This window comes from Haemorhous mexicanus, chromosome 12, assembly GCF_027477595.1.
Source record: "Haemorhous mexicanus isolate bHaeMex1 chromosome 12, bHaeMex1.pri, whole genome shotgun sequence".
NCBI lineage: Eukaryota > Metazoa > Chordata > Aves > Passeriformes > Fringillidae > Haemorhous > Haemorhous mexicanus.
In genome coordinates this window covers 6,776,163-6,797,490 of record NC_082352.1, presented here as the reverse complement: position 1 = coordinate 6,797,490, position 21,328 = coordinate 6,776,163, and the positions used below count along the sequence as shown (strand labels likewise).

At 44.0% G+C, this 21,328-nt stretch overlaps 1 protein-coding gene across 1 annotated transcript in view; it reads right to left on the bottom strand.

Moving 5' to 3' along the window:
• VAT1L (vesicle amine transport 1 like) overlaps positions 1-20,144 on the bottom strand; it is a 55,872-nt gene extending 35,728 nt beyond the window's left edge. Inside the window, exons 1-3 of the mRNA XM_059856988.1 lie at positions 19,833-20,144; positions 13,600-13,729; positions 9,692-9,907 (exon numbers count right to left, since the gene is read on the bottom strand). Coding sequence (XP_059712971.1) covers positions 9,692-9,907; positions 13,600-13,729; positions 19,833-20,062 — 576 coding nt within the window. The 5' untranslated portion in view covers positions 20,063-20,144. The remainder of the gene's footprint in view (positions 1-9,691; positions 9,908-13,599; positions 13,730-19,832) is intronic.
• Between the last annotated feature and the right edge of the window lie 1,184 nt (positions 20,145-21,328).

The following is a 21,328-nucleotide window of genomic DNA, read 5'->3' as shown; positions in this document are numbered from 1 at the left end:
TTGCAGATGAGGGATGGAACACCACAGCAGATTGAACAGCTTGTCCAGCAGCTCAGAGAGGCTCACAGGTAACGGTGCTTCCTCCTGGCATGGTAAATCCAACCCCAAATCAAAAATTACCTCTTCTTTTTAAAATTATCCATCATCTTCCTGGGTTGGAATCCCTAATCTCTCAAAAATCATAGGAAAATCCATTCCTGAGGGACCTCATCTTGAAAGATGCAATATTTTCAGGGAGAAGAAAATGTTTCACTAATCTCATATTTCATTTCTCTATTACTTACCATCTCATTCTAAACCATTCCCAGATTTTAGCCTCTACAAATAACAAAATATAAAATTAAAAGAAAAAAAAATGGGGATTTTGTAGCTGTTCTTTTCTTAGTAATTTTCATAAGCAATCCTCTTTTCTCACTTTCTGTGTCTCGCAGAAACCCAACACCCACAGTGATTTAGATAAATCAGCAATTTATAATGCATGGCAGTTGAATGAAATTCTGACATTATTGATCTATTCTCTAATTAGTTTTCTGCATTTTCAATCTAACTTGGGCAGAGAAGGGCTAATGAATATATCCTGAATCAAAACCACTGAATGTTTAAAAGGTCAAATATTCAAGAAGAAAGCATGTTGATTTTTATCCTTCAGAAGACCATTAACATTTAGCAAACTGACAGTCAGGTGAATAGGAGAAATGCACAAAAACATTGGGATGTGAAGAACCTATTTCCTCCTGACTCAAACTCTGTAGTACACCTCTCCCTCCCCCCAGAGATAAGCCTATCTAAAATCCCAGATCAGCTGGGAATACCTTCCAGCTTTCTGTAGATATTTGAAGCCTACAATTGACTCATATGACCAGTTCTCTCATAATTGGATGAAGTTTGTTTAGTTTGGAAGCAATTCCACAAAACACTCTTCTGCAGTTTTCTGAAATCTTAATTTGAAGTTGACTCTTACTTATCTCTGTGCCAAGTAGTTTTAGCTTCTCTATCAGAAATCTAGGAAAAAAGGCTGATATTGGACTTTTCAGGCTTTCCCCATCAAAAGTGGGAACTGAACTCAACCTATGAACTCAACCATTTCCCTGATTTCTGTGGAATTCAGCTAAGCTCCAAAACAGCCCAGTGGCTGTGCAAGTCACTCTTAAATCTCCTTTCTAATCCCTCAAATCATGCAGCTGCCTCTGGATTAGTCACCACTGTTCACAGGTTAACTGCAAATTCACATTTTAACTGCAAATGCTGAGACCAATGTTCAGAATACCCAGAATTCACAAATGAAGCACCCACAAAGGGTTTTGCTGCTGAAGCCCTGTCCTGTCCCTTGGATCCTGACAACTGCCCTGTGGCAAACAGGGACATGAGGATTTTCTGTCCCCTCCCTGCCCAGGCAAAACCACATCAACTCTGCTACCAGCCTCTCTGGCTTTGGAAGCAAGAACCATGTTAGCAGGAATAGTGCATGAACTCCAAAACCTTCCAAGAGGGTGCTAAATTACACAAGCATGGCTTGAAAAATATTCTTCACAAATCTAATTTTTTCATATACAATGCCAATTTCTACACAGAAGTACAGACCAGATTCTTGCTTTCTGAACCTAGGAAGACTGGTAAGTTTTATAGGCAAAAAATAATTATCAGTTGGACAATTAATGTTACCTTTAATGGAATTTTGCAGTCTTTGGGAGCAGAGAATAAATCAGGCAATTCACTGAAGGGATAGACATGGTTACACAATATTCCTTTAAAGTGGAACTAATTGCCTTTAATATACTCATATATTTTATATGCTACTTATCACAGAATCATAGAGTCATTCTGGATGGAAAAGACCTCTCAGACCACCAAGTCCAGCCACCAGCTCAGCACCATCCCCACGTTTTATCACTAAGTCATCCTGAAGTGCCACATCCACACATTTTTTGAACACTTCCAGTGAGGCAGAACATCATGTGGTGAAACCTTAGAGAAATTAATGGCTTGGATTGAGTAGCTTAGATTAAAGAAATTAATAGCTTGGGGAATGAAGGATATCAGCTAATGCTGGATGTGTCTCCCCAGCTTCACAGTCTGCTTGATGGATTCCTTTTCAAGGTATCCTGTGAATTCATAAAACCAATATGTTGAACCTGATCTACACATATGATTATTACAGAAATTAATATAAATTTATAGCCTTACAGTAGTTTTAGATCCAGGAAAAAAAAGAAATCCTTCACATTCCATTGCTTTAAAACCCAAGCCTAAGCCTGCAAGATTGGAAACTTCTCATACCAAGATAATCACCTAAAGGAATGGAAAAGTAGTTTTCTAGGAAGTAACAATGAAATAGACTGTTTAGTGAATTTCAACAATTTCAAAGAAAAAAACTCATCCACATTTAAAAGTCAATCTAGAAAGCATGACTAGAATGAAACTTACTAATCTAATTACCTTGTTAGCACAAACCCAATGCTGGATGAAATATAAATAAGGTGTGCAAGTGAGTGGCTTTCCAAAAGGGTCTGACCTAATGGCCCCAGCCTGACGTGCCAGCTGCACACTGAACTACAGCAGGTGTGGGCAAGAATCCTTTCAAGAAAGCATCTTTTGGCTACTGGGTAAACTGAGGGCAGCCTGAGAGAATAAACCATGTGAAAGATGCCATGTAAACCATGTAGCAGGAAGAATAAAACATGTAAAAGATACTATGTAAACCATGTAGCCGGAGAGAATAAACCATATGGTAAAAGATACCACCCTGCAAAACTGCATCAGTAAAGAATTACCATTTCTATGATATATTTCTGCAGCCTAAAAGTGCTACAGCATTTTTTAAAAGAGCATTCAGACCTAATCTTGCCCAAGAAACTTGTTTGGAGCCAGATGTGAGAAGAATCCAAGTTCCAAAATGCTTCCATTCCACCTAAGCATACCTGGAGGTGCTGTGAAGTACTCGAGCACAGTAAGAAAACTGCAAGGGGAATCATCTACTGAACTTGTGGCATCAGGAAAACTCTTCTCTGGTGTTAGGTGAAGTCTGATACACAACATTTCATCTCCTGAAGGTGTCATTTCCCAATTACAGCAGAGGAAATTGGAAACCAAACACTGGGTGAACATTGCAGAGTGGACAAACTAAACTGTGATTATTGGACAAGCACAAGGCAGCATCTGCTACACTCAGCGCAGCACAGATGAGTTTTGGAGGAGAGGCAGGGGGAGAGTGACCCTGAGGTAATGATCTCTCTCACCCTCAAAACATTTTCTGCAACAATTAGCAGGGTGTGTTGTTCTTACCCCTTTGCAAAATTGTGCAGCTGAGCTGCACCAAAAGCTCCGGGCTGAATCTCCCTCTGGCACAAACCCTCTGCAGCTCCGTGGAGCTGCCTGAGCAAAACCCTGCCAGGGGAAACAAATCCACTGCAAAGGCAGAGCAGCCAGGGGAGAGCTGAGCACTGCCTGTGACCTGGGGACAGGACATGTCCTCTGGAGTGCAGGGCTGAGAGAGGCAAACAGAGAGGCCCTTCAAAGGCTGCAGCTCGCTCTGCTCGGGGAAATTGCTTTCTGTGCATGGCTCACTGGGCTTTTGTGTTTGGTGGGAGATTATGCTGCAAGGCAGTGTCTGGAAATGGGCTGGGCTGTGGCACCAGGACTCTCTGGAGCTGCTGAGGGAGCACATCCATGGCCTCAGAAGCCTTCACCAGCAGCTCAGCCTGCACTGCCCTGCCTGGCTTCAGCAGCTGGGTACTTAGAGCAGCCCAGACTTGGTGACACAGTGTGAGCTGATTTATCCCCTTCCTTGGCTGCTGGAGGTGAAACAAGAGGAAAGCTCTTCCTCAAATGCAGAAGAGCTCTGAACTGCTCATATGAAAGCAGCAAGTGCAGCCCTGGGAGCAGTGGAGGTGTCAGCACAGTGGGCTGGATGAAAGCCCTGGCACAGTGGGCTGGCCAGGACCAGAGCAGGAGAAGAGTCAGTGCTAATTACTCCCATCCAAGGAGCTCTGACTCAAAGACAGGAGTGCTGTTTAATGTGCTCCTCCCTGCTAAGTGCAGACAGAGCAGCCTGCCCATACAATATTTAAAAGGATCAGGAATGCTGTGAGATCTCTTTTAACAGGATCTGGCTCTCCTACCATCTTGCTGCTGCTGTGCTCCCAGCCCAGGAAACACATCCACATCTGCCTGGAGCAGGACCTGCCTGGAGCATGACCCAGGAAACATCTAACCTTACAAAAACAGGGTGTGAGCAAACAAACCTGCCTTCAGCCTGAAAAACACAGGCCAAGGAGAGATTTCATGCTGAGCTTGTTGTAGCTGTAAATACATATTTCCTACCAAAAAGATGTGCCCCAAGAAGAAAGAGGACCTAACTTTAATTAATGGATAACATCATTAAATAAAAGATACATTAACTCTAAAAGAACAAAGATGCATTTACTGGCCATGAATAAATTCCGGAAAGTTTTCTCACTGGCTAAAAAGTGGAGAGAATCTGAATAGATAAACAGGGTTTTTTTCAGGAAGAAATTAGATCAGTCTCTTGCAAGGGTTCCTACATGCTGTCTGTGATAGCAGGTGACTAGAGTGACTAAGAAATGCCAGTTCTTTGTCAGATAAAATATCACCACTTCAGTGATTCAGCTGGGAACACATCCTCAAATATTTGCAATATATGCAGGGGAGACACAATAAAAAAGAGGGCTCCTGCCAAGCAGTAACAAATCCTGCCAGGATGGCCTAAATCTGTTGCCAAGTCAGATTTACCCTTCAAATTCAAACACGAGAACTGCATCTGTAACTTACTCTGCTTGCACTTCCTTTGCTGCTGAGCCTGAAAGGGAAGGTCAGACTACAGCTGCAGGAGAAGCAGTCAATGCTCCTGCATGGAAGGTGCTTATTTTTAGCATCTGCAAGATCAAAATGCTAAAGCATTGGCTAGTAATTCTGCCTTGATCTGAGGAGTTAAGTGATGAAACTGGTGTTTACAAAATCTTGGTAAATAACCAAAGCTTTGTGCTCTAAATATTCAGAATAGGAAGCACATGAAGAACAAACAAACAAGCAAATGCACATAATGGCTCTCTCTCACAAATATAAAGCCCTGGAGGAATTAATTTTCCAGGTAGATATCACAGAAACAGGGACTGGATTTATTGAAGTCAAGGAGAAAAGCATAATGCTTTTTAAATTTTTTTTTTACTACAACAGCCCTGTATTCATACTAATTCAACAGTTTACATAAATAATTGTGAACAAAACTTGATAATCTCACACAAGCCTGTGCTGTGACTTGCACTGAGTGCACTGACTTAGAGTCTTTATGTTGGAGAACTAATTGCCTCTTGGGGCAGACCAGTCCCAGCAGGGTGCACACTGCTGCTCAGGGTTTTGGGTATTTTCTTCAGTTGTCACTTTGCTTCACTTCAAAGAGATGTGGGAGTGTATTTGTGAGGGGAGCTCCTCTTCCATTGTCTTACAGCCTCTTCTAACATTAATTGCAGTGCTATACAGCTAAGACAGACCAATATATGTCCTGCAGTGTCATATCTTCTGGCAAGGTCATTTTTTTGAGCCTTAGTGTCTATTTGTGATGTTTAGTGTTAGCTGGCTTTCTCCCTGATTTAGCAATCAGTACAGAAGGCCACTTGGACATTTCTGCAGCTTAAAGCATTTCAACTCTATTTGTATGAGACAATTCTATTTTTTGTTAATTATTGAACTGCCTTGCTACCCAATTTAACAGTTTAATCAGAAGTTCTAAGTGTCCTGCCAAACAGAGGCCTGAAAGGGGAGCAAGTGGCAACTTTGTTAGATCTGAGTCAGCAGCAGGACTTGAAAAGTGTTCATCTCTTGTCAGAGCCTGAGGGAATCATGGAATGCAACTGTGAGCTGCTCTGTGTTTTGTGAGGAGGCTCCTGAAATACCTTCAGCCTCCTTCCCTGCCCAGGGTGGGGGCTGAGAGTCACCCTCTCTTCACTGCCCCTGTCCCAAGGAGGAAAAAAGAGCCAGGAGAGGCAAAGCAGCTCCTTTTCCAAGCAACCAAAATCAACAAGGTGGCCCTGTGAAAACCAGATGTCACCCTCCCTCCAATCCCCCCTGGAGGCACTGCAGCAGCTCCTCCTCCCCGAGGGAAGGGGGCAATGTCCCAGGGGCCAGAAGCAGAGCTTGGGGGTGTCCTCTTGTCCCCTGGCCCAGGGACACCTGCAGGTGCTTCCCTGCAAGTGGCCACCTCTCCTTCCCTGGCCAGGGGAGATGGCAGGATGCCCTCTCCAGGGAGGGGGGCAGGGAAGGCTCTGCCTTGGTACATGGAGCCTGAGTCAGGGCTGTGACACAGACAGGTCTGTGGCACTGGTATCGTGGCATTTTCTGAAAAACCTTCTATGTTCAGGATTTTTCTCCTGAGAAGCTGGGAAGCCTCAGAAAAGAAATGTAAACAATAATTATCTGACTGCTTTGGAAGGTGGTCTGGAGGTTTTGCTCACCAACAGCTGCATCTTTCATTGGTTCCATGTGAATTGTGTTGAGTTAATGTCCAATCCCAGTCCAGCTGTGTTGGGACTCTGGGCAGTCATGGGTTTTTATTATTCATTCCTTTCTAGCCTTCTGATGTATCCTCTCTCTTTCTTTAGTATAGTTTTAGTATATGATAATAATATGATATGATATGATATGATATGATATGATATGATATAATAATATAATATGATAATATAATATGATATAATATAATATGATATGATATAATATGATATGATATAATATGATATGATATGATATGATATGATATAATATGATATAATATAATATGATATGATATGATATAATATAATATAATATAATATAATATAATATAATATAATATAATATAATATAATATAATATAATATAATAATATTGTATTATATCATATCAGCCTTCTGAGAACATGGAGTCAAATTCTCATCTCTCACCTCATCCTGGGGACCTCACAACACCACAAGAGACCTTTTTCAAGACAGGTTGTTTGGTGTGTTTCTTTTTTCTGTCCCTAATCTTCTGATGTCCCCTGGAACTTCTGGAATAAATAAACTGACTTATCTCAAGCATCCTGGCAGACATTAAACCTGCTAATCACACTCCAGGCACAGATGAGAAGACAATTGCTATAGTTACCTCACTACCAGAAGTATCTATCAACAAAAGAAGGCCACATAAATAAACTGAGAAAATACACAAGAGTAAAGGTCCTAGAGAATTTTCCCTGTCTCCACTTACTGAAAAAGCTGCAGGATCCTCCTAAAGAGGACTGAGTAGCCAGAACAAAGAACCTCACAAACATTTTCGAAGCAACAAGTTCTTTTTCATAAACTGCCTGAAGCAGCTAAAATAATGATCTTGCATAATGAGAAATGAACAATTAGAAACTTCTAGTCCCACAGGGAGCCTATTGTCTCATTAAAGTGTTCTGGAATTTCTCTGACATTTAGAAACCAAGTGGACAGATTTGCTGAAAGTGGGGAAGGGCATCCTATCCATTAAAGCAACAGCACAAAAATAACTCCTTCTATAGCAGCTTCAGTGCCAGTTTTCTGTTCATTAACAAAGACCTTTGTGAGGATGATGTGCCCAATCTGAAACTGTCAGATTTTTCACAGGATTAACAGACACATTATTAGAGTAACACAGACCCCTCTGAAATCTTTATGTCTGCTTAGCAGAAAGAAAAAAAATCCAATCACCTTCAGAGTGATATTTTACCTGGAAAACCTATCAAGGAATGGGAAACTTTCCAATTCTTGCTCTCCATGCTCTTCCCTTACAAGAAACAAGGGGCTGTGTGAGGCCCTCTCCCCTGGGACAGTGATCAGCATCCTGCCTTGCAGGCTGGCCAGCCCTGGCTCCCTCTTCCTTACAGTCCCCCTGGATCCTGCAGAGCCCTCCATCCCTTCCTGGCCAGCCTGGCTGCTCTTCCTGCATGTCTGGCCTTTCCCTTGGGAACTCTGCTCTATTGAACTGCTTAGCAAGTGATGGATCTGGTTTCTCCTTGTTGTCCTGGCAGCCAAGCAGGACCCATCCTTCCTTTAGCTTCTCTCAGAGAAGGTTTGGAGCAGCCACAGCAGAGGACCAGCCAAAAGCTGCCATTGAACAGCTGGGATGAGAGAAGAAGCCAGCAGCTCCTTCCAGGAGGAGCCCAGCCCAGAGGCTGGGCACGAGCAGAAGGGATGTGAGAGCTGACATTAACAGAGCATTACCAGTCCTGCAGGAAAAGGAGGAGGAAATAACAGAGGTGAGTGAGATCAGAAAGTGAAACCAACACAGGAGTCTGAAAAAGGAGGGGGGTTCAACTTCTCCAGATACACAGCTATGTGCAGGGATTGCTTTGGGGCTAATTCTGTATGCTCAGCCCACAAAGGCTCTGTGCAGTGCCAGGTGGGCAAATGGCCTCAGAGCTACAGCTGAGACTTTGAGGGCTGTGGAATATTCCCCTGAATGTGTGGCCTCACGTTGCTTTAGCAGCCCTGAATTCCACAGGAAGGGATTGAACCCTACAGAACAATAGTCAGCCTCAGCACTGCGGGCTGTGCTTTGTAATACGATTAGAAATTCCATTCATTCACACCAGTGCTCCAACAGGACAGACCCTTCAGTGCCACCGGGATTATGGCTGGCTAAAAATACCTCGTGCAGGGAACTCATGAATTTATTCCTTTGATTACAGCCTTCATTTATATGAGAACCTGAAAGAAGGGCTAAGGGCTCAGAATTAAGGATGGCATGTTTGGGGCTGCCCACCAGACCTCAGCGGAAAACAGAACATTATTTTAGCATAAATAAGGCATAACAAGAACACAGAAAAGGCACTCCAGTCTCAAAGGCTGCTATCTGCTAATGGTCTCAGCTCATAAAATCTGTTTTATGAAAAAGGACTGCATAATTTCAAATGTAAACAAACTCCCCAGTCAATATTGCAATGTTTTGCACAAAACCTTAATACTTTCAAAAGAAAGAGATTTTTCCTAAAAGATACTTCAAGGAACTGGGGGCACAAAATGCTGACTCTATTTCACTGTGTGGCCTGGAATTCCCACAAATTCATCCTTTGCCCGTGCCACACAATGCCTCCTCAGGAATGATCCAAACTACAACGTGCAGCAGCCACCACTGGCTACAATTTCAAGTTTGTACCTTTTCCTCAGGGCTCGCGTGAGAACTTTTCAGTGCTTTCAATCCCTCTACAAGAAGGGGAAAAGAAAATCTTTCCCAATGAAAGCACCACAGACACTCACACGTTGTATGAGCAGGAGTGTTCCAAGAGGCACATTTCCTATAAAGAGGATTGTGGTTACATACAAATTCCTTTTGCAGGGAGCTTATTTATTCTTTTCACTGCACCCTTCTTTAACATAGAAGTACAACATGGGTAATTTCTGGAATGCAATATTTGAGACAATGCTTGATCCTTGATGTGCTGACAACTAGTTTAGGGGGTTTTCCATGAGATTTTTTTCATAGAGTTTAGAGCCATAGCGTTTTTATTTCCCCAAAAGCTCCTGCCAACCACTCACATCAGCATTTTGATGGGAAAAAAGATGCAGTTCCTCCCAGTGCAATCCCTCACACAGAGGAACATCACATCAAACTGCAGGTTCTGGCTCATGTCAGGAATGAAGATGCATCAGACTGTCAGCCACTCAGTGACAGGAAAGGAAGAGAAGTTCCAACTTACCACCCCACCTCCTGCTGAGTGAACCAGCACAGACATGCCTTCTCTCAGGTTAGCAACCTCAAAGAGCATCATGTAGGCAGTTACAAAGTTCATGGGAAATGCAGCAGCCTCAGAGAAATTCATGTCATCTGGGATCTTGTAGACAAATTCTACTGGGGTACACACGACTTCAGCCCAGGCATTGTAGTTCACAAAAGCCATGACTCTGTCTCCAATCTACAAACAAGGAAGAAAACAACGTTGAGGATCTGACTGCAGCTGAGGCTGTGGAGAGCATCCTGTGAGACCTGCAAGTCTCCTGCTCGAGCTGTGGGTCACTGCCTGACTGAGAGGAAAATGGTGCTCCACATCTTTGCAAAAATAGCAATTAAGCTGTTCCAGCTTTGGGCTTTTACTGTTTTTAATGTCACCAAAAATAATCAAAAGGAGTTAAAGCCACCTCTTCCTTTTTTTTTTTTCTTTTTTTTTTTTTCTCCACTCCTCTCTGATTGAGCAGTCTTCTATCATCACTAATACAGATCATTTTTTGCTAGCAGAGCTCCCAAATAACAAATGTAAAGAATGAAAACAGCATTCTTAGCAATAACCAGGAATTTTGCTAAAGAGAAAGAGATGAGGGGGAAAGGTTATAATTATATTGATGAGACACATGGAATAAAGAAAAATATACCTAGCATAATTTTCACTTTGTTTTCTCAGTCCTCACACTAATTTAGAGCTACTTTTCCTCTCTGTGGATTGACAAGGGAAGGCCTTGTGCCCTGCTAGATGGAGCACATGAAAGGGTTGCAAAAGCTCTCATTCAGAAGATAACCCCATCTGTACCCATTCTCTATTTTTATCATCTTATTAACTGATTCTACCAAGATATATCTGTGATTGTAATCTCCACAGCCATGTGTCAGAGGAGAATTTAGTTCTACAACTTCAAATAAGCCACCTTAAACATCAAAAATATACCTTTGGATTTTAAGGCACTGTTAAATCTACAAGGTGAATTTGACAAGATTTAAAGGAGCAATGAAATATTATCTTTCAATGCAACATTCCTCTGCTCAGTTTCTTCTGAAAATATATGGTAGTGAAAGCACAATTCACTGTGGAGAAAAAAAGGCTTTCTGTAAATATCAGATACAGTTGGCTGTCCCTAGGAGCCCTTCAGAGGTCCAGGCACACCAAGCTCAACTGTTTGTACGTGGCCTTCATTGCAGCTTCAGGTTTTTAAAGCAGAGATACTGACTCTTCTCAGGTGGACAAGAGTAACAACAAGGCACGACAGACTTGGACAGCAACTCTCACCTTAAAGCACAAATTGGGCTGCTGGCTCTGCAGGGGACAGCCACACTGAGCAAATGTTTAAAATCTTCACAGGCACAACTCTTACAAACTCTCAAGGATTCCTCACCCCCAGCAACCCCGTGGCAGTTTTACCTTGCCTTAGACCCTTTGCCTTTCTAGAATGCACCAACCAAAACAAGATCCTGGACCATGAAAGGAGCTCTGCAATGGAGCCACAGGATAAGGCAGGAATAGCATCAAACTCCAGGCCTTTGTCTTTTAACTAAATCTAACAGCAGCTGTCCCTCTAAAATAACTTTGCTTATCTGCCTGATGCTCTCTTACATCCTACCAGTGCTCTCTAATGCTTTAGGAACTCCAGGTATGGAGTAGAGCACAACACTTTTGCCTTCAGGCAAACGTTTACAGCACAAGCACATTTTGGTCTCCTGAGTCATCACTTTTGCTTTGGGATATTGCAGGTTTGCTCCAAGCTAAGGGGCTGCTGACAGTTCTGAAGGGTTGTCTCTTTTAGAATGAGAATGCTGAAACAGAGCTGTCATTCCAATTTCACTGAAATGCCTCCTCCTTTTGAAAAGCATTCAAATTAACAATGCCTCACTGGTAATCATGCCGTGGTTGCCTTTTGCTCTTAGAGAAGCATCTGAAATAGAAAGTCTGCTAGGATTAATTAGTGCAGATGTTAATATGCCCTATATCCTTGCCATAAATCATAAATGATTACCAAAAAGAATGCAGAGAAGTCCCTCTTGGTGATTCCCAAGACAGCTCTTGGTAACATTAAATACCACATTTTACCACAGACACTATTCAGAGCTCAGGTTAGACCTCATTTCTTGAGAATCATCCCCAAAATGGAAAGAGACCAAGCCTGACACAGCTGTTACCATCAGAAAGCAGCTTTTTCTGTGAATGGGAGAAGAAGTAGGCATCACACCTGTTTTAGGAGGGCTTGAACTGGAAGAGATCTGCCCAGGGAAAGGAGGTCAGAAGATACAGAGTGCAGTCTTTGCCATTGCTGTGGACAGAGGAAACAACCTAATTCGAGGAGACACCAAGCATCTGGTGTGCCCCCACTCTGTGCAAGAATTCCACAAAGAAACCAAGAGAAGTTCTTCCATCATCCCCACGGCATGTTCTCCTGCTGATGGATTCATCCCCGTGCACAGCAGTCACTCTGAGGGTGAGCCCTTTTCCAGAGCTCTCCAACACAACCATGGCTATGAAGGCTGTGTGTAACAAATAAAACCCTGGGGCTTGTTTCAGTGACAGGAGTACAGCAGTGCACAAGTGTGTCAGAACAGAGGTGTCACTTCAGAAAGGGACACAGTATATTCACTCAGGTGCAGCGTTGTTCAAACAAGCACCATATGCTGGAGCCTTATGATGCCCTTCAAAAATAGCAAGGACTTTAAAAATGAGAGTGCTGATCTGGAGCAGAGGCTTTCTAGAGAATATTCTCCTTTCAGAGAATATTCTTCAATATGGAGAACAGCTCTGAAGAACAGATGCTAGAGCAGAACTACTGAAGCAGGAAAGGATTTCAAACAGCAAAATTATCATTCAGTTGTTGTTTGTAACAAAATACATTGAGAGATTGCAACTTGTTTCAAGGCAGAGATGGGGCAGGAGGGGAACTGAGAGGAATCCCCTGAGAAGATTGCACCACTGAAACCACAGCTGAAACTAAACTGGCCATTATCTTCATCCAAATAACAAATTTTAGCTGTTTGAGAAGAGAAAAATTTTGTCTTTAGATAAAAATATTTATATCTTCTTAAGATCCAGATATAATAAGATTTCAGAAATCTTGATTACCTTTTGACTGACTCTGCAAATAACTGAGCTAGGATTGACATGTATTAACTCAGGATTTATTTCCAAAATTTTCAACCTACTTAGGCAATAAAATGCAAGTTTGCAGTGAAAATAGGTGTTTAATATCAATAACAGAATAGGAGGCAGGACAAAATGCTGCTTATATGCCATAAGAGATACCAGAGAGTCCATAACCACTTATGACAACTTTACTATGTACATCAACCATCTGTCATTTATCACAACCTGTCAGGTAAAATATATATTTTTCCTGAGCAATCAGACTAAGTCCTGTATCCAGAATCAGAATCCTAATTTAATCTGCACCTCATTAATGCACACAGTTGTAAGAAGCAATGCTTACTGTAAGCAGGGCTCTGTTAACTCAGGATCAAAAGCTGGAACCAGAATCAGCAGCACCTGGGCTTTGAGTAAAAGAGCAGTGATGACAGGAAACATGGCCAAGAAAGGAAACTTAACAAGTTAACTTAATTTCTTTCATTTCATTAAGGGACGTCACTCATGCTTCCCCAGTTCCTATTTAGCCATCAGGATGTGCACATGGCACAAGTGACTTTCAGGAAGGATTTGAAGGAGATGACAGTGGTGGATTCAGAAACTAATTCAAGAGGTCATTCTCACGCTTGGGAAGCAGCAAGGAAAAACTGACCTTTCAAATCTCAACAGGGTGGTGAAGGCTGCTGTCACTGGCAGAGCAGAAGGGATTAGAAACTGGTGATTATTTATGTGAGACTAATAACTCTCACTTTGAAAATAAAAAAAAGTATTACCTCAAATCCTTTCACGCTGTCTCCAAGAGCTTCTACAATTCCAGAACACTCAAACCCAGGAACAAGAGGAGTCTTAGGAGGGTTGTCAATGTTCCCCTGTCGCACCATCAAGTCAATAAAGTTCAAACCACTGTAAAACACAGGAAAAAATAAAATCAAGACTATTACCACAGATCAAAGTAGAGGAGGAAAACTCGACCCGAGTGATGGCACAGCCAGAAAACTCCAGGGCAGTATTAAAAGCTGCAGGGCTCTGCAGGGTCCTTGGGAGCCAGCAGACACTCCCACTCTTGGGATGCTGAGCCTTGGGCAGAGGGTGCACGTGCCAGGGCAGCACAGCTGCCAGCAGCCCCAGACTGCTCAGCAGTCACACAGTGAAACACTGGGATTGCTACCAATGCACTACCAGCTGGCAAATAAAGCCAGGTCAATTTCAGAAGAAAACCCCAAGCCTCACACATTATATTTATTTTGGGCTAGGAGCTACATGATCTAACTGCCCTAACCTTTGATGTGACCCCAGGAATGCATCTTGTGTTTGTCTCAGGCAGGATTCTAAACGCGGGCATGAACTTACTAAGTACCAGATAGGCTTTTGTTTTCAAACTGTTCCTTCCTGGATCATGATTGTACATTTTTTCAAAAGTTATTAAGGTCTTTGAAGTCCTCAGGTTTGATGCTCAGAAAAAAATACAGGTCTTTCCCTGCAGTCTCAGCTTTGCAAAAATCCTAAAGCCCTTTTGCATTGTCTTTTGCATTCAATTTTATTAAGGAAAATTTTGTGGCTTTCTAGGCAGCCACCAAAAAAAAAAAAAAAAAAAGACACCACTTATCTACTATGTGCATATAATGCCATAGTTAAAACTTTAAAACTCCTAACTAGCTGAAATACACTTCAGCATTAATCCATTGTTCCAAAACACAGCCCTGCTTTTATGGTTAGCCAAGCACACAGCCAGCCCTACTCACACATGTGAGAGCAGCAACTGCCTGGATCCATCACATTACTGATGGGCACAAGGATTTATTAGATGCAGCCTTAGTCAGATACTAATCAAGACACAGACAGACTGAACTGACCTAACAAATCATCAGGCAGAGCAGACACCCAGCCCTAGCACAACAGCATGGCATTCATGGGATGTAGGTCACTGGGGAGGGGGAAGGAAATCCCACCAGATGTAAGCATTCACACTTGTGGTGGAGGGTTTAGGAGCAACCTGAACCCCCAACTTTCACCACAGTCATACACAAAGCTTATATTATCAACCATATGGAAGGTTAAGAGAGGTTTTCACAGAGTTAAGCTGGCAAATTTGAAATTATTTTGGAAAGATCACTCTTTATCCAGTGGGTAAGACCACCTCCTACATCACCACTGTGATGCTGATATGAAAGAGAAATCCCAAATAGCAAAATGCCTGCAAGACAGCCATTGTTTGGAGAAGAGCAACAAACAAACAGACAATTCCAAAACAAGCCACAAACCCAGAAACCCCACAGCACTATTGGTGGCAACCACTGCCTGTGTACATTAATTTCAGTGATGGTCTTTTAAAAGCATCTTTCCACACTGCAAGCGTTTTACAGAAAGTTAACTTTTCCCTACATTCCTGCAAGAAAAGGCAGCTGGGGGCAGGACTGTGATGAGGGAAGCTGGGCAGGAACACACCCTGTGGTGTCATAACAAGTAGGCAAGAACGAGATAGGTGGATATGCAAAGCCCATTGCTCTTTGCTCACGACAATGATCACAAACAGATTCCTTCTCATGGAGTAAATTGTCAGACAGTTTTTGAAAAGGCACATGTTCAGTTCTGCATCTAATGACATAATACTGGCAGTTCAGTTCTGTCCCAGTTCCATTTCTTTTTATCTGTTTTTTTCCCCAAAGGGGAGCAAAGGGCAGCAAAATTATATTGGGAGTTCATCTCTATTGCAATGAACTTACAAGACCTCACACTAGAAGTGGTGTGACAAGGGAAGAAAAAACTACATGAGATAAACAATAATCAAGTCATATGTTCTTATTGTTTTAATTACTAGTTGAACCATGGAGTGTTGACCAGGCTTTCTAATAATTTCTAGTCCCTTTATAGAGAGTTTCTTCTTCATTCACTTTCATCTCCTTTATTCTTACATGTTGTGGCATCCCTGCTTCTCTCATGCACGTCTTTATTCCCGTTCTTCTCCATGTTGAAGGAAGGACAGAAGTTTTATTTTACCTGAGAAATTTGAAGATCAGTGGATCTGAAAGCATGATTATGGTGTATTGGTCAACTCAGCTTTTTTTTTTTTTTTTTTTTTCTTTCCTTAGAATAACCAAGAGGGCCTAAAGATGGATGGCAAGTTTTGTAACTACACCCAAGACACCCAGCTCTTTCATTGGGATTCCATCAACAGCACACTCAGGAGAAGTTTGACTGCACAGAACATCACAAGAAAATATGTCTCATGAAGAGTGGTAGGTTTAGAGTTAAGCACAATTTATTTCTTGTACCACTGCAAACCAGGATAGCCTGCTCTGGTGTGCAGCCAGAGAAAGTGGCTCCTGAACTTTAAGTAAGGGCATGTGCAGAGGAAGAAGTGTAAATGCAGAGCAATCCAGTGACAAACAGTACACAGCATGTTTTTAATCCTAAATCAAGAGCTGGATGCAAATGAAAATAGGGGAGGGATATGAATTATCAAGATCAATCCATTGACATAGGGGTTCTGCAAGAACCTCCCTGTGACAGGGCAGGGATGTCTCTGTGACCTGCACAGACTGGATTAACTGTGCATTACTGGAGACAGACTTTATCAAATATGGAATAACCCTTGAATCTGAATCTGACTTTCTCAGTCTGCAATGCTCTACCTTCACACCAGGTCCTTTTGAGGACCTTGAATATTATTCTCTATACTTGTGGTTTAGTTGTGCTGCATTTTTATTTCCCTTTTCTTAAGTGTGGAAAGCAACAGTCAATTTGTTTCTCCTTGTTCCATCCCACACACTTGAGGACGCCCAATACCTTCCATTTCAAAATCCCAAATCATGCAGAACACTCCATGACACGGCTTAGAGAGGTGCTGCTTTTGATCTGTCTTTCTTATTTCACTGTAAAAATCCACTAAAATTAATTACTGAAATTAATGAAAAGCTACAGAACAAACAAGAGGACCATTGAGTTCTGCATTCTTAAAATCCTTCCTCTTAACCACAGCCAGCCAACTGCCCAATCTTAAAATTAAAAACAAAACAAAACAAAACAAAAAAAACCCACCAACCCAACAAAACCAACCATGTCTATACATCAAGGAAAGGTTTAAAATTATCAGGTCTCATAGGTCTCATGCTTCTTATGCAGAAACCAAGACCATATGAACAGACTGCCTTTAGGAGCAGCTCTGATTCTCTTCTACTACTCTGTTACACTCAGGATTACTTTTATCTGCTACAGTTTTTTTTAAGAGCCTTTATCTCACCGTCACAGTGTCAGAAGGGTCACTTCTGCCTCATTCCTCATAATGCACATGCACACAAGGAAGAAATAATTATAAGAGAAAAAAGAACAATAGAGGGAGGTAATCACAGGACACCATTGCTTATTCACACAACCCATTTAAAATATGGCTTCTGTTCATTCCAGCTACTTGTGTCATCTTTTAAACACTCTGGATCCCAACGTTCTGATGCCTGCAAACTACAGTACAAACAAACACAGGAGTTTCAACTGCTTCATCATGATCAATCAACAATTATTTCAGGAAATATGCAGAAGCTGTGACTCAGCTTGGACATCGATGGCTGTTCCATTTCTTAGTCACTGAATGAGCCTAACACATGACTCATCTCAGCTGACACATTTTCAATTGGATCACTGATATTCCAGAACTTCAAAAGAATTATTCATCTGGCTTAGTGCTAATAGCAGCATATCTTCCATCTCCTCCATTTCTAGCACCATACTACGAAGTGTACACATACAACTTAAGGGGTCCAAACACGTGATTCAATTGGTTTTATCCACAGGGAATTCAGAGACCACACAGAACTTGTGCTTCTGCTGGTGCACTGGTGTATACTATTTATCAAGCATGTGCGTATCCTTCTCAAAATAAAGCTTATTTTTCTCCAATGATTTGTTGAGTAAAAAACAATAATAATAATCATCTCTAGTGGTGATCAACTACAAAACTGATTCAACAGAATACGTGTTTTGTAAGGAGTATTGATGACTGGAACAACCCATCTTGTGTGTGCTCAGCACTGCCCACATCAACCTGTGCACACTGCCCTGGGCAAAGCCAACCCCTCTCTCCCTCGGTCTCCCAAGTCCATCATCATCCCAATCAATCCTCTGCATTTACAGGCTTGGGTCAAGAGGATCAGCAAATTGATTTTGCCTTGCCTGGAAGCACACTTTGGTGACCTGGGGACATTTCAGCCCTGTGGCCATTTCCAGTCAGCAATGACAAGCAGATGCTCTCCAGCCTGCAGGCTCCTCCAGCACCAAGGGAAGCTCCCAAAACACAGGGGGCATTGTGCAACCTGGCAGTTACCTGTGGAGCAGCTGGGCAGGTCTGCTGATGTCAAACAGCACGCTTGCAACTCACACAGCCCTACAGACACTGCAGCCCTGGAGAGCAGCTGCAGCTGTGGCTGCACAATTCTATTTTACAGCCAAGTGTTCTTGTGCAGGTAGCCTGCTATTTGTGATACATACACAGCTACTGGTTTCATGAAAGTGGAATTCATAGAGGTACTGGAAAGAGCTGTAACCCCCTGACACATTTAGAGGAATATAACCATGTGCTAATAACGTTTTTAGTTTTGCATGTTAACTTTTGTTAACCCAATACCTGGGAAAAAAAACACTCAGGAAACAAGAACCATTAGTTCTATTCACTTAGCACAGAATTTCTTGCATTTCCCATTGTGGTTAGAAGAGAGAAAAAAAAAAAAACCCCAATACCAAATGTGAATGCAAAAAATCCCAGCTCATTATTTACTAGGTCTCATGCAGATTAATGGATATCACTATTTTTCATAGGCAACACCTTGGTAGGGGGAATACTCACAATGGTCACAAACTTTATGAGCCCCATTAAAAACAGGATAGAAAGTACAGCATCTGAACAGGTCAAGACACTCAGCTACATTAACCTACCAGGATATTCCAAATCTGAAGAAGATTCACTGATACATGATTCAAAACAAGCTCACTCCCCCATACCAGTAACATTTTTAACATAAGTTCCTTCTAAAGTAAACAACTTGGCCTTCACCTTGGAATTTATTTTCCAGAAGCACCATGTTTTCATATAGCAGGAAAGGACAACAGAAGATAAACCTTGCCTAGGCAAAATTAATTCAGTCTTTGGTAAACATTAAGTTGTGTAGTAAGATCCTAATGTGGCTTCTGTCACTCAAAAAAATTAGTCCTATTTTCATGAAGGAACATGTGCACTAAGAACCAGCAATCTAGGAAGATCAGTCTACTCTGCTTGTCTGTGAAAACAAGCAAAAAAAAAAAAAAAAAAGGAAAGAAAAAAAAAAAAAAAAAGAAAAAAAAAAGGAAAAAAGCCATCTAGGAAAGCTCGTTTCAGGATGCTGCCAGACCGTAACCACTTGTCACCTGGACACAGGGACTAACACTGGGAAATTCTCCCGGCCACGCTGCCGCAAGCAGCTCCGATGAAAAAGGATGCTGACTTAAGTGAGTGATTCCCAGGAGAAAAACAACAGCCAGTGTGTCAGAAGGGAAAGAGACAGGTGCTGAGCAACCCGCACAATCTGGCATCCACATTTCTCACAGAAACCCAAACCCCGAACGCACTTGGCCAGGCTTTCCCCCCCCCCCCCGCCTTCTCCTAGCTGGTAGCGTGAAATACCACTGACAATTTCCTTCCCTTCGCATCCGCTGCCGAGCGCACACGAACCCAGCTGCCCGCCCTGGACCGGGGAGCCCGGGGCTCAGCGCTGAGCCGGGGGTCCCGGCGCCGCCGGGGAAGGGACGGGGCGGCGGCGGCCGGGAGCGGGGCTCCCCCGCGGGGAAGCCACAGGTGAGGGAAGTCGGCTCCAGAGCCGGGGCAGCGGGGCTCGTAGGGCGCGCTCGGAGCGCAGGGATGCCCGGCCGCAGGGCACGGCCGCCAGCGCGGCCACCGCGGGACCCGCACCCCGCCCGGCCCCGCGGGTCCCGCACCCGCCCGGCCCCCGGGGGAATGAGAGGGCGAGGGGCGATACTAGACCAGGCTTTGACGCGGATCTTCAGCTCGCCCTCCTGCGGCTCCGGCATGGCTTTCTTGGACACGCGGAGCTTGTTGAGCCCCCCGAAGGCGGACAGCACCACGGCTCGCATCTCCTTGGCGTCCCCGGCGCGCAGGCTGCCGCCCGCGCCGCCCTCGGCCGCCTCCCTGCCGCCCTCCTTGTCGATCATCTGCTCCGTCTCCTCGGCTCGCTGCGCTCCCTCCTTGGCCATGGCGGGGCTGCGGCGGCTCCCGCGGTGCCGCCGTGCGAGGCCGGTGCCGCGGTGTGGAATGGCCGCGGAGCCGCCGGGGCCCGCCCGCCGCACTGCACCGGCTGCGCAGCGCCCTCCGCCCCGCGCCGCCCCCGCGGCGCCCCGCGCCCGCCGGCTCCGGCAGCGCCCGCAGCAGCCCCCGGCGGGAATCACACAGCCGGGCCGGTAGAAAGGACCTCTAAGATCACACGGTCCGCCCTGGTGACCCATCTCCACCTTGTCACCCAGACCGTGGCGCTGAGAGCTACGTCCAGTCCTTAAACACCTCCAGGGATGGGGACTCCACTACCTCCCCGGTCAGTCCATCCAATGTCTAATCATCTTCCTGTGAAGAAATTGTTCCCAGCGTCCAGTCTCAGCTTCCCCTCGTGCAGCTTTAGTAAGTCCTGTCACCTGTTACCTGGGAGAAAAGCCCGATCCCCACCTGGCTCCACCCTCCTTCCAGGTAGTTGAAGAGAGGGATAAGAACACCCCTGACTGAGTCACTTCTCCAGGCTGAACAGCCCCACTGTCACCTTAGGCCAGCACAGAGCCTGAAGCCCGCTGAGCTGAGTGTGAGGCCGGCTGTCTGGACCAGCCACCCTCTGTTCCCCAGAGCTCATGGCATTGTGGATTAAATCTCCACTCGAGATGCCCAGGTCTTGATCCTCACTGGGAGTCCAGTGTGCAGAGTCACACCTTCCCTGTTCCTTGTGCTAAAGTTCTTCTCGGGCCCAGCTCAGTGAGCACTCTCGGCATCAGAAGAACCACGCAGGCAGGCAGCTGCCTCACAACTGACACACGCCTTTGCAGCAAGAAACACAAGCTTCAGACTCTGCTGTAGAGCACTTTTCAGCCTTTACACAACAGATCTTTACCTGGTGATCAGTGCTGGTCTTTGCTGGTTCCTGTGGGAAGCTAAATCCTTTAGTATGAGTCCAGGGTGTCCTGCAAGGCATGCACCCACCAGAGCTCCCCGGGACTGTGCTGGTTTGGGTTCCTAAAGAGGCTTGGACATCAGCCACCTAGCTCTGTATTAATGAGGGTCAGTGCCTGCAGCCTCCCCTGGCGCAGCTGAGCGTGGATTTTGGGGACCACCAGTTGTGGTTCCATGGATGTTGACGGTGTGTCTGAGTATGGAATTCAGTATTGGATCCCTGTACCAATTTGTGATTTACTCAAACCCCATGGTTTGAGTAAATCAGCCTAAAACGATGCATGTATTTATGGAGTTCCAAAATTCATTGC